Source organism: Balaenoptera physalus, assembly GCF_965194825.1.
Source record: "Balaenoptera physalus genome assembly, chromosome: 17".
NCBI lineage: Eukaryota > Metazoa > Chordata > Mammalia > Artiodactyla > Balaenopteridae > Balaenoptera > Balaenoptera physalus.
In genome coordinates this window covers 30166455-30191379 of record NC_138895.1, presented here as the reverse complement: position 1 = coordinate 30191379, position 24925 = coordinate 30166455, and the positions used below count along the sequence as shown (strand labels likewise).

Below are 24925 nucleotides of genomic sequence, written 5' to 3'. Positions count from 1 at the left end.
AAGAAGCTCAAGAAAAGGTAAATAAAGAAGACCAAGGCTGTAACTTTGAAGAATACTAGTATTTATGGAAGAGGTCAATGAAGAAGAATCACAGAGGGCAACTGAAAAGCTGTCAGAGGTAAAAGAGGAAAAATAGAGGAGAGATTGTGATATTAATGAAACTAGGAATCTAGAATCCCACACAAATTAGTCCAGATTAAATGTGGGCATACTGATGATATAAAATCATTTTCATTAAAATGGGAAATACAAACCACAGCTCAGTTTAAGGACCCCTTTAGGGCAGTGATGCATTTAGGATGACATGGCCTTAATGCACCAAAATGGCCTTTCAATTTGTTCCAATAGCAGCAGGGACTGAAAATTGAGATAACTCATAGAAACTTTAGCATCCGGGCCCACAAGCAGTGAAAATTTGCTTAACAAAGTGTGAAATGCAGAGTAGATGCAGCGTTCTCATTTCTAATTTCTTCCTCACGTCGCATCCATCACTCAATAATAAAAACAGATCAGTGAACACAAATGAAGGAAGGAAAAAAATAAGCAGGGGGAAGAGCAGAAATGAAAAGACATGAGACTCCAAGCCACATTTCTTTGTTTCTGTTTTTAAGAAGGGATTTAATTAAGAGTAGACATAGACAGAGATGAAAAGTTGTTACTTGTCCAGATTTTATACAGCCAAATTCAGCTTTGTTTTTTTATCATTTCCCCAAATCATTGTAGGAAAAGGGAAGAAAAAAAAAAAAAGGAAAGAAAACATGTTCCATTAGCAGTTGTTTAAATAATTGAAGAAATGGCAGGGCTCAGGACTGAGTTTGCTGACCTACTTAATCCTCCGGATGGCTCCTAAACTTACCAAGTGGGTAGCTTGGACTGCTTCAAAGAGTACTTAGGAAATTTCCCAGGATTAATTTGTAAGAATTAATTTGAGCGTCATAATGCCCCTGTCAGCCTTGGAAATAGCCTTCTACACAGGAACCCTGAAAATTTGAAGCGCTCCCTCACTAAGTGTTACCCCATTGTACATGAAGCGCTTGCATTTCTACACTTTCTCCAAATTAGTACATAAACCAACCAGAAGAGCTTGGTTTGATCTTATTTTGCACATGCTGTCAGCCCTTGCTCTCTAAGGAATGTCTACTTCATTTGAATGCCAATTAAACTTGCAGGAAAGTCTTAAATTCGCCTAGAAATATGCAAGAAATAGTGGAAGTTTTGGTTCGTTGATTATGCCAGATCTCCTTGGAAAATTACTGAAATGATCATTAAAAAATAATTAAACGTGCTGAACTATCTTTAAGTACCCATTATGTACTTCTACCTCCAGTCAGTTGTAATAACTGCCTTTGAAAAATCATTCCAGTTCCCTGAGAATTACTTCATGCAAAGAATTAAGGAATATGACCCTGTCCTAATCATTACTTCTTGGAGTATCTCTTGAAAAACTAATTTTCAGACACTTTCTCTCATTTTTAAAATAATTCATAGATATTGTGTTGGCTTTAAAGAGATCAGTCTTGATATTGGATTCATTAGATATGATCTGTACATATTATATAGTCAGGTGACATAGGTGTTGCTAGTTCTAATGCTATCATCTGCCAGCCTCGTAAGTTTGCCCAAGACACTTAACTTTTCAAGTCTCTACTACCAATTTTTAAATAAGAATAATGATATGTTTCCTATTTGACCTCACTGGGATTTTTGCAAGAAATAAGTGAGTTAATATCTATGAAAATACTTTGCAGCTATAAAGTAGCATGTTCCTTTTTTTTAAAAATTTATTTATTTTATTTATTTTATTTTTGGCTGTGTTGGGTCTTCACTTCTGTGCACGGGCTTTCTCTAGTTGCAGCGAGCAGGGTCTACTCTTCTTTGCTGTGCACGGGTTTCTCATTGCGGTGGCCTCTGTTGTTGTGGAGCACAGGATTTAGGTGCTTGGGCTTCAGTAGTTGTGGCGTGCGGGCTCAGTAGTTGTGGCTTGCGGGATCTAGAGCGCAGGCTCAATAGTTGTGGTGCACGAGCTTAGTTGCTCCGCAGCATGTGGGATCTTCCCAGATCAGGGATCGAACCCGTGTCCCCTGCATTGACAGGCCGATTCTTAAACACTGCACCACCAGGGAAGCCTCAAAGTAGCATGTTCTGATAAAACAAACACAGGCATTAAAATAAGGAGCAATGTAAAATCTGATATTATGACTTTAAAAGTACTTTGCAAATGCAAGATGTATTATTAGCACTGATAAGATGGAAATAACTATAATTAGATCCATCTGTATTGGAATTTCTACTTAAATCTACATTTGGGAATAAATATACCTATTTATAGAAGGTATAAATACACAATGCAAAATTTAAATACACTTTTTGCATTGCTTAGTTAGGAGATGTGCATTCTAGGCTTCCTTTTGCGTCTATTTACTATCATGGAGCAACGATTACTCAGCCAAATATTAGCCAGTAAGCCAATCTGTGCCTTTATTTTCTTTCTGTAAAATGGAAATAATACCTACTCTAGCTTCCTCATAAAAGTCATGGGGAGATAAAATGAGAATTTCAGTGTCACAGATGTTAACTAAGAGGTAGAGTCTGAAAATTTTAAACTTAACCTAACAATTATAATACGACAATAAGTAATGTTCAGGAAAATAACTCTTGGTATTAAAGAACTTCAAAATTTCCCAGGGAATAGCTGAATTATAAATTATTCATAAATGAGTGCCTATGTCATAATTCCTATGCTCAGCACTGGAACAAAGTAGACATTGTCTCAGCCATTGCAGAGCATAAACTATAATCAACATTGTTTAATCCTAAATTAATTTTAGTGTATTCTACTCCTTTGAAAATATGGTTAACAAGAATGTTTTATGAACTCAAATAATCCAGTTCCCTCCTGAACCAAATATAAGAGAATTTATTGTATTTATGCTATTTTTAATAGCTCAGGGTGATCAAGACTCAACTCACTAAGACATATAGGCACTGTTATCCAAATAGTCTGCCTAGTATTATGATAACTGGCTTATTTAAAGTTTAAAAGCTTTTCTTCACCCAAGTGCCATTTAGATCTCTTGTAAAACATATTTATGTTTTTTGGATCCTGGAGTGAGATGTGTTCCAAGGGTCCCACAACCACCCACTAGTTTGGTGATTTGCATGACTCAACATAAAGTTATATTTATCACTTAAGATTTATTAAGGCAAAGTATACAGTGCAGGAACAGCATGAAAAAGATATGCATAGGCAAAGACTAGAGAAATCAGGTGCAGATTTCCTAGATCCTACTTCTGAGAGGCTCACATGGATGCATTTTTATCTCCTACTGTGGACCATAGAGACAAGGGCAAAATAGCTCTGCCTAGGAAAGCTCATCTAAATCTTGGAGTCCAGAGTTTTTAAATGGGGCTGGTCACACAGCTACATGACCAGTCATTGTTCAGACTCCAAACTAGATACCAAGCACACACCATAAATCTTTGTATTTACATTAAACAGTGTTGACAGCCTGTAACATCCTGCCACACTACCTGAGGCATACAGAATAACATCATTAACCAGTGTCTATGTGAACATTCCAGGAGCTTAGTTCTCAAGGCACTGAACAAGTGTCATTGCCTTGGCTCCAGAGTCCCCAGAGTTAACAAGAACTGAATAAAACAACCTGCTGAAGGGAGGAACACTCCCAAACTCATTCTATGAGGCATCACCCTGATGCCAAAACCATACAAAGATGTCACAAAAAAAGAAAATTACAGGCCAATATCACTGATGAACATAGATGCAAAAATCCTCAACAAAATACTAACAAACAGAATCCAACAGCACATTAAAAGGATCACACACCATGATCAAGTGGGGTTTATCTCAGGAATGCAAAGATTCTTCAATATATGCAAATCAATCAGTGCAATACACCATATTAACAAACTGAAGGATAAAAACCATATGATAATCTCAATAGATGCAGAAAAAGCTTTTGACAAAATTCAATACCCATTTATGAAAAAAACTCTCCAGAAAGTGGGCATGGAGGGAACTTACCTCAACATAATAAAAGCCATATATGACAAACACACAGCCAACGTCATCCTCAATGGTGAAAAACTGAAAGCATTTTCTCTAAGATCAGGAACAAGACAAGGCTGCCCACTCTCACCACTATTACTCAACATAGTTTTGGAAGTTTTAGCCATGGCAATCAGAGAAGAAAAAGAAATAAAAGGAATCCAAATCGGAAATGAAGAAGTAAAACTGTCACTGTTTGCAGATGACATGATACTATACATAGAGAATCCTAAAGATGCTACCAGAAAACTATTAGAGCTCATCAATGAATTTGGTAAAGTAGCAGGATACAAAATTAATGCACAGAAATCTCTTGCATTCCTATACACTAACAATGAAAAATCAGAAAGGGAAATCAGGAAACACTCCCATTTACCATTGCAAAGAAAAGAATAAAATATCTAGGAATAAACCTACCTAAGGAGGCAAAAGACCTGTATGCAGAAAACTATAAGACACTGATGAAAGAAATCGAAGATGATACAAACAGATGGAAAGATTATACCATGTTCTTGGATTGGAAGAATCAACATTGTGAAAATGACTATACTACCCAAAGCAATCTACAGATTCAGTGCAACCCCTATCAAATTACCAATGGCATTTTTCATAGAACTAGTACAAAATATTTTACAATTTGTAAGGAAACACAAAAGACCCCAAATAGCCAAAGCAATTTGAGAAAGAAAAACGGAGCTGGAGGAATCAGGCTTCAGACTATACTACAAAGCTACAGTAATCAGGACAGTATGGTACTGGCACAAAAACAGAAATATAGATCAATGGAACAGGATAGAGAGCCCATAGGTAAACCCACGCACTTAAGGTCACCTTACCTTTGACAAAGGAGGGAAGACTATACAATGGAGAAAAGATAGCCTCTTCAACAAGTGGAGTTGAGAAAACTGGACAGCTACACGTAAAAGAATGAAATTAGAACACTTCCTAACACCATACACAAAAATAAACTCAAAATGGATTAAAGATCTAAATGTAAGGCCAGACACTATAAAACTCTTCTAGGAAAACATAGGTAGAACACTCTATTACATAAATCACAGCAAGATCCTTTTTGACCCACTTCCTAGGGTTAGGGAAATAAAAACAAAAATAAACAAATAGGACCTAATGAAACTTAAAAGCTTTTGCACAGCAAAGGAAACCATAAATAAGATGAAAAGACAACCCTCAGAATGGGAGAAAATATTTGCAAACAAAGCAACTGACAAAGTATTAATCTCCAAAATATACAAGCAGCTCATGCTGTTCAATATCAAAAAAACAAACAACCCAATCCAAAAATGGGCAGAAGACCTAAATAGACGTTTCTCCAAAGAAGACATACAGATTGCCAAAAAACACATGAAAAGATGCTCAACAGCACTAATTGCAAATCAAAACTACAATGAGGTATCACTTCACAACCATCAAAATGGCCATCATCAAAAAATCTACAAACAATAAATGCTGGAGAGGGTGCGGAGAAAAGGGAACACTCCTGCACTGTTGGTGGGAATGTAAATTGAAACAGCCACTATGGAGAACAGTATGAAGGTTCCTTAAAAAACTAAAAATAGAACTACCATATGACCCAGCAATTCCACTACTGGGCATAGCCCTGAGGAAACCGTAATTCAAAAAGATACATGTACCACAATGTTCACTGCAGTGCTATTTACAATTGCCAGCACATGGAAGCAACCTAAATGTCCATCGACAGATGATTGGATAAAGAAGCTGTGGCACATATATATGATGGAATATTACTCGGCCATAAAAAGGAGTGAAATTGAGTTATTTGTAATGAGGTGGATGGACCTAGAGTCTGTCATACAGAGCGAAGTAAGTCAGAAAGAGAAAAACAAATACCGTATGCTAACGCACTTTTATGGAATCTAAAAAAATGGTACTGATGAACCTAGTGGCAGAGCAGGGATAAAGACACAGATGTAGAGAATGGACTCGAGAGCACGGGGTGGGTAGGGGAAGCTGGGACAAAGTGAAAGAGTAGCATTGACATGTATACACTACCAAATATAAAATGGATGGCTAGTGAGAAGCTGCTGCATAGCACAGGGAGATCAGCTCCACGCTTTGTGAGGACCTAGAGGGGTGGGATAGGAAGGATGGGAGGGAGTCTCAAGAGGGAAGGGATATGGGGATATATGTATACTTATAGCTAATTCACTTTGTTGTACAACAGAAACTAACACAACATTGTAAAGCAATTATACTCCAATAAAGATATATATATATATATATATATATATATATATATATATATATATATATAAATATAAAATACCTGCTGCATTAACACTTTCTTCTCAATATGGAAAAAGAATAATAGCTTAAGGGTCTTATATGCCCCAATTACTAAAATCAGACCTCAATGCTATAGGCAGTAGAGTTCACCTTTAGATGACTGTAACCCATGTTTTTTGGATAAACTAAGCAACTTTTTCAAAGCATAGCAGTGGTCACCAAAGCTAAGATGAATATGCTTACAATCTGTTATTTCCTCTCTCCAATCCCATTCTTAAAACAATGTGCTGACTGAAGTATCTTTGCCTGTCCAGTGATGGCACACAGTGCTCAGGTTCTAGAGGGTATCACTTTCCTTGTAATTTCCTTTCACATGTTATGTCAAACTGATGTCCATAACTACCTCAGGTCTTAAGATAATTATTATTACAATTATATTCCTTGCTTCCTTCATTTACATTTACTCCTCTAGAAGAGTTTATATCTTTTAATTTGGGGCATAATTGTCAAGAATAAAGTGACTACCATTTGCTCTTTATATTTGGCATATAGGGAGAAATCGGCAAGGAAATGTATGTCATTAAGCAAGGAGAAGTCCAAGTTCTTGGGGGAGCTGATGGTGCTCAAGTTCTGGTTACTCTGAAAGCTGGGGCAGTGTTTGGAGAAATCAGGTATCTAAAAGACACCTTGTAATATTGAAGTCTGTCATTTGTTATAAAAGAAAAGTCTTGGGTCATAAAATAAGTAAAGTTCCTGCTCAAATTCACCAATGGTTTGATTGTGCTGACAGCATTGATAAAATAAGGATTTTCACATTTCTATTTATCCTTTCCCTTCCCCAAAAGACCTAGCTCATTCAGCCCTTTAGGCCCAGGACTTAGGTCAGTGCCTAGCGTAAAGTAGATGCTCAATATATGTTGAATAATGAATGTGTGAATAAATGAATGGATGAATGATGAAAGAGATTGGGAGAGTTAGTCGTCAGATTTTTGGAGAACTTGAATGCCAGGCTAAGACAATAGTTTTGAGTAGGTGAGTGATAATGATTATCATTGTGGAACCAAATTGCCTGAGTCCAAACCCCAGTACCACCACTTACAATCTTTGCTCCTTTGTTACTTGACCCCTCTGTCCTTCATCTTAATAATTAGAAGAGCAATAGTGAATATCTTAGAGGGTTGGTAAGTGAATTAATTCATGAAAAGCACTTAGAACAATGTCCAGCATCTATTAGGAGTTCAATAAATATTAACTATTGTTATTATTATTTCCTATTGGTCAGGAGAAGTTTATCCTACAAGTCCCCAAGAGTAAGAATAGTTGCTGCTTAGTATCTATGAGGATATTAGTTCCAGGACCCCCACAGATACCAAAATCCACCAATGTTCAAGTCCTGTGTATAAAATGGCATAGTAGAGTCAGCCATCTGAGTCTGTGGGTCCCTCATCTGAGGGTTCCACACACCAGGACTCAATAAACCAGATTGCACAACCCATATGTGAATGCACAGCCATGGATGCAAAGGTCTAACACTATGGACAGCAAATTTAAGCATTCTGTGGGCTAAACATTCCATATGTATTATTGTATTTAAACATATTCATGTATTCATCCAATAAACACTTATTTTGAGTGCCTAGTACATGCTAGACAGTCAGGTATTGCTCTAAACTCTGGGAATGTACTGTGAAAACAGTAAACAAGAGCTTACAGTCTTGTGGGAGAAAGCTAACAAAAAATAAACTAGACAAGATAAATTCACATTGTGATAACTGCTATAGAAGTAAAAATTGTTAGAGACTGGGGATGCTACTTTACATATAATGGTCAGGGATACCTCTCTGGACAGATAATATTCCAACTGAGACTTGAGAGAGTAAATGGAGCAGCCATCCAGACATGGGGGAAGAGCCTCCCATATGATGGAATAGCAAGGGCAGAGGCCTAGAGGTAGAGCAAGCGTATCTGACTGAACATCACAGAGGTCAGTATGGCTGGAGCTCAGGGAATAAGGGGCACTGTGGGGAGATGAGGCCAAAGAGGTGAGCAAAGACAAGATTGTACAGGCCTTTTAGGCCATGGTAAGGAATTTGTATTTTATTCTAAATACCAATGGATACCAATGGAGGATTTTAGGCAAAAGAATGATACAATTTGAATTATGATGTTAGAAGACCACTCTAACAGCTATGTGGAAAAGAGGCAGTAAAGAAACGAGAATGAAATAGAGATCAATTAGAAGTCAGTTGCAGTGGTTCAAGTGAAAGATGATGGAGTCTTGAACTAGGATGCTGGCTCTTAGGGTAAAGACAAGAGTGCACTGTCAGGCAGTTATTAACATATCCATTTCATGATTGGAAAAATTGCAGTTCCAAGGTGTCAATTATCTGGCCCAGGATAACATAGCTAGCAAGTGAAAGGGACAATATTCAAACATGAGTTTCATGGATCAGGGCCTAGTGATCTTTCCACCACACCACAGAAGAAAGGTGGTTCATCCAACCTCTGATTTCATAGCTGCTAAGAAGTTATCTTGGAGAGGATTAACCAAGATGGCAGAGTAGAAGGACGTGCTCTCAATCCCTCTTGCGAGAGCACCAGAATCACAACTGGCTGCTGGACAATCATCGACAGGAAGACACTGGACTTCACCAAGGAGGATACCCCACGTCCAAGGACAGAGGAGAAGCCACAGTGAGACGGTAGGAGGGGTGCAATCACAGTAAAATCAAATCCCATAACTGCTGGGTGGGTGACTCACAGACTGGCGAACACTTATACCACAGAAGTCTACCCACTGGAGTGAAGGTTCTGAGCCCCACGTCAGGCTTCCCAACCTGGGGGTCTGGCAATGGGAGGAGGAATTCATAGAGAATCAGACTCTGAAGCCTAGTGGGAATTGATTGCAGGACTTCGACAGGACTGGGGGAAACAGAGACCCCACTCTTGGAGGGCGCACACGAAATAGTGTGCGCATCGGGACACGGGGGAAGGAGCAGTGACCCTGGGGGAGACTGAACCAGACCTACCTGCTAGTGTTGGAGGGTCTCCTGCAGAGGCAGGGGCTGGCTCTGTTTCACCGTGGGGACAAGGACACTGGCAGCGGAGGTTCTGGGAAGTACTCCTTGGCGTGAGCCCTCCCAGAGTCTGCCATTAGCCCCACCGAAGAGCCCAGGTAGGCTCCAGTGTTGGGTTGCCTCAGGCAAAACAACCAACAGGGAGGGAACCCAGCTCCACCCATCAACAGTTAAGTGGATTAAAGTTTTACGGAGCTCTGACCACCACAGCAACAGTCAGCTCTACCCACAACCAGAGCCTCCCATCAAGCCTCTTAGATAGCCTCAACCACCAGAGGGCAGACAGCAGAAGCAAGAAAAACTACAATCCTGCAGCCTGTGGAACAAAAACCACATTTACAGAAAGATAGACAAGATGAAAAGGCAGAGGGCTATACAGAACCAGATGAAGGAACAAGAAAAAAACCCAGAAAAACAACTAAATGAAGTGGAGATAGGCAACCTTCCAGAAAAAGAAGTTATCTTCAGAGTTCCAGAGATATGAGTAATTTCAGATGACTTTATATTAGCATAATTAGGGTTTCCTTAGAATCTTGAATCATGTTAATTCTCTGTTGATAATGTGCCTTCTCTTTTTTATTTTTCCTCCTTGCTTAAAACTGGGTGGGCACTCCTATGAGGGTCTTGCTCTGGGGCAGTGGTGGAAACACTTCTCAGAATGTCCAGATCTGTGTGTTCTTTGCCTATTTTCTATCGCTTCCTTACTAGGAGTACTTGCAAAAGTGATTTAATATTTTGGTGACTTAATAATCACTGTAATCTTCAAGGTCATAAAACAAGCAACAGTCTAATCTCAAACGTTGCAGAAATTAATTAGCTGACCTCTCCCAAGGGTTGAGTACTCCCTGAAGAACAAAGCTTTATAAATACAAATATGTTCATTGCTGATATTATCATCACAGTAGGAAATACTCTAAGAATACAATCCAGGTGCTGCTGAGTTGCAATTGAAAGGAATCTTAAATTCTTGACAACAGCTTCTCAAATAAATCTCCTATTACCCATTGGGTTTCTAAGGCCAAATTGAAACCAGTAGACCAGACAAGCTCTAAATTCGCTCATAATCTGGCTGATTCAAGCAAAAGGGAGATTTTTGCCTTGATTCTCTTCTTGGCTGTGGTTGAAGAGAAATACGATACCCCCAGGCTTCACAGGCCCACAGCTGTCATACGCCCCTGGAGCTCTAGTTATTTATTCCAGCAATGGAGGCATGCCTGCCAAACATCTAGATACTGGAAAGATCTAGTAATTGTGTTTACTAGTCAAAAAACCTGTGACCTTTGTTAAAATGAGCTAAATCCAGCACTATCATGTAGCTTTTTAACGAAGGTTCTTTTTTCTTAGGAAAAAATGAGAAAGAAAAGAACTGAGGGCTTTCAAGGACATTATATACTAATCCAAAAGAGCAAAGCCCTGACTAAAATATAGATTTACAGCCTGTCATGGAGAAAACCCAGACCACATTTCCAATTAACATCTGAGGAGTTCAGACACCCCATTTTTAATAGAGAGACTCAGGGTCTGCTGGGGGATAGCCTTGTAGTAGTACTGACTCCACTGTTTGTTTTTACAATTACAATTATTGCCAAGTCTTATTCACCGAATGTATTTAACCACTTCCTATCCTCCTTCTGCATCTGTTAAAATCTCACTTTTCCTGAAATGCATCTGAATTTTTACCCTTGCTAATGCTATTATGATTTCAATAGAAATCCCTACTGGTTTCATCTCCCTTTGGAATGTTCTCCCCCTGGAAAATACCTATTCACCTTTCAAGACTTCAATTCAGATGTCACCTCTCTGAAGCCATCTCTAACCACCCCCCAAACAACTAGTTGCTCCTTGTTCTATGCTTTCATAGTATTTCATTCGTGATTTTACTACAGGAATTACCACTAATTTATAATCAATTCATTCAAATGGATCTCCTCAACAGACTAAGCTATTAAAATGTATGAACTAAAACTTTCCATCTTTATGTCACCAGCAGCTATATTAAAACTGTACAATGTGTTGATTTTCATTGATATTCTGCCTCCATTCAAAATAATTTGCAGGTGCTATTCAGAAATTTCTGATTAATTAAGCAGTTAATTGTGATTTGATAGAAAAAAAAAACAGAAAATTATATTCATGACCCCTTACAGTATAATGTGAAGTGCCTCAAAGACGGCCATGCCTGGCATGGTGAACAAGAATGGTGAGCAAGAAACAATCACTTCCCTCAAGGGCCTTACAAATAAAAGACAAGGAAACAAAAAGATTCCAATACCAGGTGATAAAATGTATGGATTGCATTCAATGATGGAGCATGCAGGATGTTATGGAGTACAAAGCCTTCACAAGGACCAATCCTTCAGATTTAGCAACTGCTTGAGGTTATGTGAGAACTGAAGGCAGACCTTTCAGTGCTTAAATGACATGTGGAGAAAATAATGTGTGCAGACAATATGTGTGCACAAAGGTCAGTCCTGATAGCCTGTAGAAGTGGGTATGTAAAGGAGTATTCACATAATGCCTGTAGTGGGTTGAATGTTGGCCCCCACAAAGATATATCCATGCCCTAACCCCTGGAACCTGTGAATGTGACCTTATTTAGAAAAAAAAGAAAAAAAAAGAGTCTTTGCAGATATAATGAAGCTAAGGATCTTAAGGTGAGTTCATTCTTGATTTTCTTGGATGTGCCCTAAATCCAGTGACAAGTGTCCTCACATGAGACAGAAGAGGAGAAGATACACAAACACAGGGAGAAGAAGGGAAGGCCGTGTGAAGACCGAGGCAGAAATTGGAGTTATGCAGCCACAGCCAAGGAACTCCTGGAGCCACCAGAAGCTGGAAGAGGCAAGAAAGGATTCTCTCCTAGAGTCCCTGGAGGGAGCACAGCCCTGCCAACAACTTGATTTTTGACTTCTGGCCTCCAAAACTGTGAGAGAATAAATTTCTGTTGTTGGTAGTCACTGGTTTTACAGTAATTTGTTACAGCAGCCTCAGGAAACTAATATAATACTAAACTTTTTACATTGTTAACTTTTGTAATTTACTGGGGAAAAAAAAGGTCTGCTTGACACTCCTTCAGTTCACACTACATGGCCAGTCCACCTCTAAGACTTCAAAGTGTGTCTCCAATTGTTTGCACCTTGCCTTCTCCACTGACCCCACTTCCATCCACACCACCTCCCTCTCTCACTGGACAACTTCAGGGCTGCTCCAAGTCTCCCACTCCAACCACCACACCCTCTGTAATCCAGGCCCCACTAGCAGCCAGAGGGATCCTTCACAAACAGGTATGATCATGTCATTGCCCTCCTGCTTAAAACCACTCAATGCTTTCACATGTTCTTTTTTATCTAAAAGTCCTTGCCTGACCTACAAGATCCTGCAGAGTCTAGCCCCTGCCTACCTCTCTACTGCAGGGTGTACCCCACTACCCTTGCTCTCTTTAATCCAGACTTCAGTTCCTTGAATGTGCCACATGCCATCCAGCCATGGAGAGTTGGTTTATTTTTTCCTAATTTTGGAACTAAAAAACTTTTTTATTCAGGTAATATTGGTTTATAACATTATATGTATCATGTATACATTTTGACTTCTGCATATACTGCAGTGTGCTCACCACCAAAAGTTTAGCTTCCATCTGTCACCATATAGTTGACCCCCTTTAGCCATTTCGCCTTCCCTCAACTCCTCTTCCCTTCTGGTAACTACTACTCTGTTCTCGGTATCTATGTTTCTGTTTTGGTTTGGTTTGGTTTGTTCATTTATTTTGTTTTGTTTTTGTTTTTTATATTCCACCTATGAGTGAAAACATGCCATATTTGTATGTATCTTTCTCTCTCTGACTTATTTCACTTAGCATAAAACACTCAAGGTCCATCCACGTTGTCGCAAATGGCAGGATTTCATCTTTTTATGGCTGAGTAGTATTGCATTGTGTATATACACCATATCTTCTTTATCCATTCATTCATTGATGGATACTTAGGTTGTTTCCATATCTTGGCTATTGTAAATAAAGCTGCAATGAACATAGGAGTGCATATATCTTTTAAAATTAGTTTTTGTATTCTTTGGATGAACATACGGAAGTGGAGTAACTGGATCATATGGTGGTTCTAATTTTTTGACGAATCTCCATACTGTCTTCCATAGCAGCCATGGGGAGTTTCTACCTCTGCCCATATAGGTTTCCCACCCCTTTAACCTAATCTCAGCTACTTTCAGGACTTATTTTTCTCCATTATAGGGACCACCCAGGTCTCCTTGCTATATTCTCTAGTTGGACTACATTCCTATCTTTCGGAACACGTACCTTTGTAATCATGCACTTGCTGGTGCATTTATTTCTTCAGTGTCTTTCTTCCTTCCTCACTAAATCGTAAGCACCAGGACTACTATGTATGCTGTGCCAGTCGTGCTCTGCATCAGGATGTCCAGGCAGGGCCTGGGAGAACTGGAATGCAGCCTGCACTGCACTCCTGAGCATGAGCCCTGCTGTTAAACTCCCCCTCATGCACAGGTGCCTTTTACTTTGCAAAAGGGGGCATTTTTCTGGCCAAGCTTTGCACCTATAGGACTGCATTTGCCCAGAGAGGTTGTATTTTTCCATTTTGTACACAGACACAGTCCCTGGCAGACGCCACACCCGATCTGCACTTGATCCCCAGCCCTTAGGGCAGTGCCTGGCCCACATAAGTGCCTAATAAATAGTCATTGGATAAATAAGTTAACGTAATTATCTTTCTATCTTTGCAAATGTACTAATACACGTTCATTTTTGTCATGAATATGCGTATTCAGCCTTGTACTCTTTTTGTCAGTTTTTATTATTAAGAATAGGACTGCTACGTTTATCTTTGTAAAATCATTTTGCTTTTCTTTTATTTCTTTGAAGTTTATTCCCCAAAATGAAATAACTAGGTAAAAAGGTAGAAACATTTCTATAACTCTTGAAATATATGGGCAAATGATTTTCTAGAAAAATTGAACCAATTTAAGATACAACATGCAATGTATAGCTATTTTTCTCTAGTATCAGTGATATTACCTCATTATTCTCAGTTGGTTTTGCACTTTAATAGTTGTTTTAATTTGCATTTCTCTAAATAGTGCCTAGAAAATAATAGGTCCTCAATAAATATTTGATAAATGAATTAATTTCCTCTGGGCCTATTTATTTTCATAAATGTGATCATTTATTTTCTGCGTTTCTTTCTTTGTACAATATCTTTTTTTCATCATACATAACAAGTTATTGAGCAGAATTTAGGCAGTGATATATCATATGTTTTAGATAGTCTGGCTTTTATTTAAAGTATTTAAGTTCTGACTTTTCACCAGCTATATTGGTCAAATCACCCATTCTGCATATTTAACAAATATTTTCTCTATACCATTGTGAAAACGCCAAATATTTTGAAAAATAATTTTAAACCTCTTTGTTCCCTCCAAACAATGTTTGCCTATTTTTCCTGAGCACTCAGTTTTCAAAATGAGAGTACCAAGGTAGACTTTTAGTTTTTTGGACTATTTTAATTCCATATTCTTATTCTTCATCAGAATAACTCTGTTATTCCTTCACCCACTACCCTGCCTTTCCTAAAAGATAGAAATAGTAGATACATTGGGAGTATGAGCAGGGGTAAGAAGATTGATAAATATTGAGGGAGAAAACTTTTCATTTCCATTTTCTTCTGGCTCAATCCTGTGAATACTACCTGTGTTAAAATGTGTTTATATTTTCACTACCTTCTTTAATATACAGTCTCTTTGTTTGTGTAGCATTTTTTGCTTAGAGCAAAAAGCAAACCTCATCTAAGTTTCACAATATTCCTGTGAACAACTACATTATCAGTACCATTGTTTAAACATGTATTCAAATATTCTCAGGACTCCTCCTAAACTGACTTCATCTGATGACTCTAATTCTATGAAAATCAAGGCTCTTTACCACCATTTGGAATAGCAGAGAGGGAGTAAAGAATCTGATTGTCAGACATTGGTAGATCTTATCACGACCAGCCCAACTGGCTCCCTCCCTGATTTTTCTAATATCCATGGGCAAATCTGTATCATTAGAACAATAACAACGGCTTCATTAGCAGCATTAGAGTTTAGGGTGTAAAGAAAAGACTCCATGACTTGAAGTCAGTTCTGGTCTTGGATTTGAATTTCTGCAATGAAACTCATAAGTATTTGTTCTGGAATAAGTCACTTCACAAGATTTTGGACCTCAATTTCCATGTCAGTAAGTGTAGGTAAGAACCTACCTCAACAGTTTCATTAATATATGACATTGTTAGCTATTTTGACCCCAAAAAAACACATAGTTAAGCTAGAATATTAGTTTGTTTGATACAGTATTTTCTAGCCCGAGTATCATATATCCTCCTGGGTACTTGATATAAATAAAGAGGGCATGGAATAAACTGTGCATGTTATTCTTTTTTTCCTCTCCTTCTTTAGAATTTTTACGTAGATTCTTCATCGATCATCCACTTCTTTTTTTTTTCTTTTTAATACATTTATTTATTTTTGGCTGCATTGGGTTTTCATTGCTGCATGTGGGCTTTCTCTAGTTGCGGCGAGCGGGGGGCTACTCTTGGTTGTGGTGCACAGGCTTCTCATTGCGGTGGCTTCTGTTGTTACGCGGGCTCAGTAGTTGTGGCGCACGGGGGCTCAGTTGCTCCGTGGCATGTGGGATCTTCCTGCACCAGGGCTCGAACCCGTGTCCCCTGCACTGGCAGGCGGATTCTTAGCCACTGTGCCATCAGGGAAGTCCTGATTATCCACTTCTTCTAAGGCCAATTCAACTCTGAAATCAAGACTTCCTGGGGGAAAGAGGACTACATGTTTTGTATCTGTAAAATCTGAACTCTTTAACTCTGATAAAAATCCATACATAGAGATTTTTCTCAAAAAGCTAGGTTAACATGTGTTGCCTTGCAGTAGTTTTATGAATATCAAAGTATCTGCAAAGAGCGAGCAGTCTGGGCAGAGGTGACACTAGAACATCCTCTGATATTTGCTCACCCGCAAAAGTTTTGTCAGGATTTATATTTAGTGAAGTGGTAAAAATTTTCAAGGAACAAAGTGTTTTCCAATAACATTGAAAAGAGTAAAAGAATATCTCATAAAAGTCTACACAGGTGACCTAACCTCCTACACTTCAAATATAATCCAGTTGGAAATTTGCTTAATGATAACAGATGTATGAAGTTGTAGTCTCTCACTCAGCATTGGATGTGATTGATCTTCTTTCCATAGATAGTATTCAGAGTTAGTTTTATTTCTATTATAGGAAACAATTCTACATATGAGAGTATGCTTTTAGACAAGAAACTTCTTCATTTTAGGAAACATTCTCATTTTTTACAGTTATCAAAGCATTAATCACTCTGAATTGTGTTTATCTGTTTAAGAAGTCGGTCTAGGTTTGCATCCAACTCCACAACAATGAGCTGCATAACTCCGGGTGAGGTCCTCAACTGAGGTTTCATTTCTTCATCAGTTAAAACAGAGTAATAATAATACATAATTACCTCATAGGATTGAAAAGCATTATATGTATTGATACAAAAAAGAACTTGAAAAATACCTGGCTCATAGAAAGCACTTAAAAATATTAGCTAGTAATACTACTATTACTAATGTTATTATCAATATTTGTTAGTCGACTAGACAACCCTTGCCCACACTTATCCCACTCCTAGATTACAAACAGCTTGAGGGCAGATTTTTTTTTTTATTAAAATATAATCGATTTACAAATATTGTGTTAGTTTCAGGTATACAGCAAAGTGATTCAGTTATACATATATATGTGTATATCTATATTCTTTTTTCAATCCTTTTCCATTATAGTTTACTACAAGATATTGAATATAGTTCCCTATGCTATATAGTAAATCCTTTTGTTTATTTTATATATGATAGTATGCATCTGTTAATCTCATACTCCCAATTTATCTCTCCCCCTTCTCCTTTGGTAACCATAAGTTTGTGTTCTATGTCTGTAAGTCTGTTTCTGTTTTGCAAATAAGTTTATTTGTACTAATTTTTAGATTCTACATATAAGTGATATAATATTTGTCTTTGTCTGACTTAACTTCATTTAAAATGATAATCTCTAGGTCCATCCATGTTGCTGCAAATGGCATTATTTCATTCTTTTTTATGGCTGAGTAATATTTCATTTTATATATCTATATCTGTATCTATATCTATATCATCTTCTTTATCCATTCATCTGATGATGGACACTGAGGTTGCTTCCATGTCTTTGCTACTGTAAATAGTGCCACTATGAACACTAGGGTGAATGTATCTTTTCAAATTAGAGCTTTTTTCTTTCACAGATATATGCCCAGGAGTAGCATTACTGGATCATATGGTAACTCTATATTTAGTTTTTTCAAGGAAACTCCATACTGTTTTCCACAGTGGCTGTACTAATTTACATTCCCACCAACAGTGTAGGAGGGTTCCCTTTTGGCTTGAGGACAGATGTTAATCATCTTTATAGCCCCAGAACTTGGCATCGTATCTAGGTCATTGTGGAGTATGTTATTTCTACACACTTCTAATTTATCACTAATTTCTTTTTTTCCTTTTCTTTTCAATTTATTCAGTGAATTCCTTATATGCTTCTTCATGATTGGCCTCCAAAGTAAAATGGTCTGTAAAATCTCAAACTCATAGAAAAAAACTATTTATCAAAAGTTCAGCTGAGAAAGGTAATGTTTAAGAGGATTATTTTTCTCTAGATATCCTAGATACCACTGAAAACAAAGAGACAGATGAGTATCTGATATGCAATGTACTGACTGACCTTCCCACCCACAGCATTGCTCCTACAGAACTGGACTTTGGAGTGACACACAGCCTTTACTGAGGACCACATCACAAACAGTGCTGGCAAACTTAGTTTTGCATCTATAATAGAATATGAACATGTTGTCCACCAATTTACATAGTGGCCTCTCTACTAAAGCCCTTCAGCAGATATTTCTGTCTTAAAACTAAGAATCCATCGATTTTTATGATATAAGAGACTTAAAGCCAAATTCGAAGCCCTCTTGTAACAAAGTTTGCATTTTTGTGTGACCCCCATTTTATGTTTCCATTCTTGTTTTTCTTCTGCTCTTCCTTTCAACTTATGCTCTTTTGTATTCTACTTATCCTTATGAGTGCTTTCTGGATAAACTAGCTCTGTGAAAAAGGGCTGTGCACATTGTGTTCCAGTCACATTATAGTCTGTGTATGCAGTGCACAATTTATGATGCTGTATGTGGCAGCCCTGGAAAAAAGCTGGAAATGAATGACTGACTAGGGACTATCTGAATATTCTAGCTCTTTCTGATATATACACACAGAAATGTATATGTATATGTAAATACATATACATTTGTTTATATGTATATATACATTTGTTTATATGTATATGTGCACATGTACATAGTATATGTATATGTATGTACTGTATGTATATATGTGCATATTATATACATATATAGTATACATATGTGTATAGTATATATATTATACATGTATAATGTATTATATGTATATATGTGTTACATATATAATCTTCATATTGCTATTTATACCTGACATTTACAGAGTTTTGCACATACAGGTCATCTCACACTAAATATACCTTCTCCCTCTGACATTCACACCACTGATTTCATTCACTTATCCACTTTTGGCACACTAGTACTATGATGGTTAATTTTTTGTGTCGACTTGGCTAAGGGATGCCAAGATAGCTGATAAAACATTATTTATGGTGTGTGTTTGTAAGGGTGTTTTGGGCAGAGATTAACATTTGAATCAGTAGGTTGAGTAAGGAAGATCACCCTCACCAATGCAGTAGGGATCACCCAATCCACTGAGGGTCTGAATAGAACAAAAATGTGAAGAAAGGGCAAATTCGCTCTCTCAGCTTGAGCTGGCACATCTATCTTCTCCTGTCCTCAGACATCAGACATCAGGGCTCCTGGTTCTGGACTTTCAGACCCAGACCTGGACTTACACCAGAGGCTCCTCTTTCTCCCCTTCTCAGGCCTGTGGACCCAGACTGAATTACAGCACCAGCTTCCTGGGTCTCCAGCTTGTAGATGGCAGACTGTGGGACTTCTCAGACTCCATAACCACCACAACCACGTGAGCCAATTCCCATAATAAATCTCCTTTTATATATATCTGTATATGTCCTATTTTTTCTGTTTCTCTGGAGAACCCTGTGTAATAAAATTTATTATACTTATTGTTACTTGTTACAGTTACATACCCCAAATTAGGGTTTAAAACTCCTCAGCCAGGAGTTTTACCTAATTACACCTTCACAATTGAATGTCAGGAGTCTATAAACACCTATCTCTCCCTAAAGATAATCAGATACCTATAGTACAGAAGGTACTAAAAAGTGGTCTTGTTAACCCAAAAGAGAGATTAAGTATCTTGCTCAGAAATACACTTAATAAATGGTAGATTTCAACTATAGTTCAATTTAAATTCTTTTAAATTAAACATTATAAATAAATAAATAAATAAATTTTAAAAATGGTAGAGTTATCTGGTTCCAAAATCTGTACTCTTTCCACAAACCATACCATGCTTTACTATTTTTCTTTTTGCACTACTTTACCTGCTGAATACATGATAGGCACTTAATAAATACATGATTGGAGTAAAAATCTAAAAGGTCCTTAAGTTCTTTTTTAAGGTCACAGCAAACAAAAGTGGACCTAGAATTAGAATCCATTCCCTTGTTTCCTGGGCCATTGCTCTGTTCAGTATTTTTGACCTGGGGACACTTACCATTAACCTCGGCTGTTTGTCCTCCAGCACGTGCTCTTTCAGAAACTATGTGAGCTTGGGAATATTTAGGGATCTTCTTACTAAGCTATTTAATGAGTGAAACTTTCCATTGGTGGAATGCTGGAGAAGCATTTTGTGGACAGGAGGGGAAAAAAAACATGCTATTTTAAACATTGCTGAGAGAGTTTGGGCAAAATCCATCTGGCAGACAGACTATTTCTTCCGTTCAAAAACTCATCAAGCACTCCAAATGTGTAACCTGTAGGCAAGTTTAATTAAAGCTTGAGAAATCTCAAAATAACTTGACATTTAAATATGTTATTTCCGTTCTGCTCTCATAGTCTGACACACACAGAGACAGTTTCAGGTCCAAATTAAGCTCCCCAGTGCCATCCAGCCTTTCCTAACTACTGGATTGCCCTATGCCCAAAGCAACAGGAATGTGAATGAAATAGGCTCATCCAATCATTGTCCTTCAAATATTAACATCCATTTCATACATAGATAGGCAGGAAGATAGGTAGATAGATAGATAGATAGATAGATAGATAGATAGATAGATAGATAGATAGATGACAGAGTAAAATTTATTTCTCTTACTTAACAAAAAAGGTGAAGGCAGAGATTGTCTTGGGGAGAACCTCAGGAAAGGAGATTCCATTTTCTCTTTTCTCTTAGTTTATCAATTATAATTCTTTTCAAAAAACTTCAGTGTTTGCCATACACATTTTAAACTAAGTTTACCTTCACATTAACACTATACCACTTCACACGTAGTGCAGGAACATTATAACAGCCCTTCCCTACCAGCCCTTAAGACACTGATATCATTCATTTCACTTATCCATATGCTACAATCACCCAGTGCAGTGTTACTTTATTATTTAAAGTCATATTTTAGATAAATTAAGAATAAGGAAAATAAAAGACTTTCATTTTACCTCTGCTTATTCCTTCTCCCATGTCTTTCACTCTTTATGTAGACCTAAATTTTTAATCTGTATCATTTTCCTTCTTCCCGAAGAATTTCTCTCAATATCTTTAAGGGTATGTCTGTTAATGTTAAAGTCCCTCAGTTTTTGGTTTTCTGATAAAATCTTCATCTCTCCCTCACTTTTGAAGGATAATTTCACTATACATAGAATTCTAGGTTGGTGATTTTGTTTTTCTCAACACTTGGTATTTCACTCCACTCTCTTTTTATTTGCAGTGTTTCTGATGAAAAGTCCACTATAATTCTTATTCCTGTTCCTTTATATGTAAGGCTTTTTCCCCCTCAGCTCTTTTCAAGATTTTCTTTGTCTTTAGTTTATTACACTTTGAATATGATGTGCCTAGGAATGGGCGGTGGTGAGTATTTATTCTGCTTGGTATTCTCTGAGCTTCCTGGATCTGTGGTTTGTTGTCTGTCATTAATTTGGAAAAGTTCTTGGCCATTATTACTTCACGTGGTTCTTCTAATACTAGAGAATGATGTATGTTTATGTATATATTATATATATATATATATAATAACTTTTGAAAATGTCCCGTGGTTCTTGATGTTCTGTTCTGGTTGGATTTTGGGGGTTTTTATTTTTCATTTCTTTTTTTCTTTTTGCATTCAATTTGGGAACTTTCTACTACCTATCTTCAAGCTCATCTATTCTTTTCTTGACCATGCCCAGTCTACTGATGAGCCCATTAAAGTCAGTATTCATTTCTGTTATAGTATTTTTTATTTCTAACATTTCCTTTCAAATCTGTCTTAGAATTTCTATCTCTCTGCTTACATTACCCATCTGTTCTTGTATGATGCCTACTTTTTCCAATAGATCTTTTAACATATTAATCATTGTTATTTTAAATTCTCTGTTTGATAATTCCAACATCTGTGTCATATCTCAGTCTGGTTCTAATGCTTTCTTTGGCTCTTCAGGCTGTATTTTACTTGCTTTTTATTGTACTTTGTAATTTTTGTTGAAAGCTGTACATGACATAATGGGTAGTAGGAACTGAGGTAAACAGGTCTTTAGAATGAGGTTTTATATTAATCTGGCCAGGAGTTGGGCTGTGTTTAATGTTTGCTGTAGTTGTAGGTGCTAGAGCTTCTAAATTTCTCTAGTGACTTTGTTTCTATCTCCTCTGTTGACTTTGGCCTTCCCTCAGTACTGCTCTTCAGAGAAAGTCTGCATTTTGCAGTTATAACCCAATGCTACTATACAGAAGCCCCTTTGGTATAGTGCTAAGGTATGGGAGAGAACTCTAATTTTATGATTAAATCTAAGTCTTTTAATGGATCTATTTTCCTGGGGTCCGATCTTCACAGGTGTTTCTTATCCCCTTAGGCAGGAAGGCCAGAGGTGCCTGGGGTGAGAGAAATGCCCTTCCTCCAGGTAGGATAAGACTCTGGTAATCTTTTCCCCTGGATAGTAGACCTTTGTAATGGAGAACAAATATATTCTGGGTGTATTTTACAGTGATTAATTATCCCCTTCTACTGCCAGAGCAACAAGCAGATCTTTCTTGGCTCTCAACCATGAGAATCTGCTAACGTTTCTCAAGGTAAAACCTATAAAAGTATCGGTTTCTCCATAATTGTGGGCCTCAGAGTTTCTCCCTCTCTTGATAGTTTACTCTCAACCTACAGCAATTTGTGAAAATTACCATTTAGGTATTCCTACCAGTTACAGCTCCAAGGGCTTCTGTTCCAGGTAAGCAGGGTTGGCTGTGGCTTTCTGGATTCACCTGTCTCCCCAGATTTGGATGGGAGTTGACCCTGCAACTTCAGTTCTTTGACAGTTCCGAGAAAAGTCATTGGTTTTCAGTTTGTTCAACTTTTTTGTGTTGTAAGGACAGGAGTGACAACTTCCAAGCTCTTTACATGTCAGAGCTGAAACCCTATGTTAGTTTTTTAATGATTAACAGCCAGTGAAAATGTTCCCTTTTCTGCAACAACAGCTGGAGAAATACACATGGTCTGATATCAATCTTCAGGCACAGCACCCATGCAGCTTCTCACATCTCATTGCCCCCAAAGGCAGGGCTGTGAAAAACGTGAATATTCCTATTGCCAGAATGCTTTCTTGGTCCCTTCCACCCCTGGAGATTGTTTTTATTAATGTGAGCCTTCTTTCTCCATTTCTAAATGGTGGACTCCGAGAGATTGATTCTCGTGTTACCATCTCACTGCAGAGCCTGTAATGTTTTTTTTAAACATTTGAAATGTGTTTTTTCTTGTCTTGCTTTCAAAGACCAACCCTTATTTTCCAGATTATTGGTGAATGACAGAAGTTATATTCATTTGTTTTATTCACTCGAGTGTTCATTTATTTTATAACTATTGGTTACTTCCCAAACGCAAAATGCCCCAGCTATGTCCCTGAGAGATATAAAGTCCAGAATTCTCTGACATTCCAAGTGGGAAGCTGTATGAGAATGACTATACTACAGAGCAATTTATGATACTGAGAAACAATTTGATCTGGGAGTTACGTATAGAAAGAGATTAAATTTACCTAATGTAACCGGGGTATCAAGATTTGATGTCAGAGCTTGATCTGTCAGAGTCCAGACAAAAAACTGAAGGTACACTTAAGTAAGTTAACTAAGAAGACTTTAATAAAGGGATTACTGACAGAAGTCAATCAAAGGAAATTAGAAGGAAAATCTAAGACTACCCAACAAGAGATGGTGATACATCTCAAAGCTAGCTACAAGGGAGCTGTTTCCACAGCCAGGCCTCAAGGGGACAAGGGCAGGGCACATTACCAGAGCCCAGAAAGAAATCTGTGGGAGTTGTACTTCCAGGAGATGGCCAGGAGCTGTGGATTTTGGTAGGAACTGCAGCCATTGCTAACCTAAGGCCTGGCAGGGAAGAATGGGGGAAGAAACGTGCCAACCCCACTCTCTTCCTGCTTTCTGACTTCCTACTGGTATTTCCCATTGGCTGAACCCAAGTGAAAATCAGAGAGCAAGCCCACAGAGGTCAGCTTCCTGGAGTGCAAAGAGGATCGGGAAGGATGAAAAGTTAGTCTGAAAGAGCAAATGGAGGATACCCAGTCCAAAGAGAGTCTGCACTTCTGGAATCTGGGAAGAAGAATCTCCCAGGGCTCTGATGGCTACAAGGCCTTGATTTGAGGTGGGAGTTAGATGCAAAACGCGTTGAAATCTGTTGCCACTTCTATTGCCACCACATCTTGACTCTCTCTGCACACTCATCTGAACTCTCACATCCAGGGAATGATCTCTGAAGCAGTATAAATGGTTCTAATATTTGATTTTTTTTTTTTAAGATTTTGGTGGAGGAAGATTGAAACTGGTGGCAAAGATTCATTTTTCTCTCTTACAGCCTTCTAGCAGCAAGAGGAGGAAACCGTAGAACTGCCAACGTGGTGACCCATGGCTTTGCCAATCTTTTAACTCTGGACAAAAGGACCCTCCAAGAAATTCTAATGCATTATCCAGATTCTAAAAAGCTCCTTATGAAGAAAGCCAGGTATAACCTTTAAAACCCCATTAGAGAGGAGTTGGTTTTACTTTGTAAAATCTAAGATGAGAACTGTGCTATGGTGGGTACAATCAACTTTATCCATGAGATTCACTTAACAAACAACTGTTTATGCAGTTATACATTGAAAACTTCACTGATTAGGAGAAATGATAGTATTTCTCATAAGTTTTTCCATAACTCTCACAGTGCTATCTGAAATGG

The 24925-nt window shown here is 37.8% G+C and overlaps 1 protein-coding gene and 1 long non-coding RNA gene across 2 annotated transcripts in view; one reads left to right on the top strand and one right to left on the bottom strand.

Annotated features, from left to right (window-relative positions):
- The window catches only part of CNGB3 (cyclic nucleotide gated channel subunit beta 3), a 161999-nt gene that overhangs the window by 131006 nt on the left and 6068 nt on the right, over positions 1–24925 (top strand). The window contains 2 exon segments of the mRNA XM_082434062.1: positions 6887–7005; positions 24563–24709. Coding sequence (XP_082290188.1) covers positions 6887–7005; positions 24563–24709 — 266 coding nt within the window.
- LOC309647083 lies at positions 586–24595 on the bottom strand. Its single transcript, XR_014255778.1, has 2 exons — positions 20233–24595; positions 586–2142 (listed from the first exon to the last, which is right to left on the bottom strand). It is a non-coding gene; the product is annotated as an uncharacterized lncRNA (long non-coding RNA).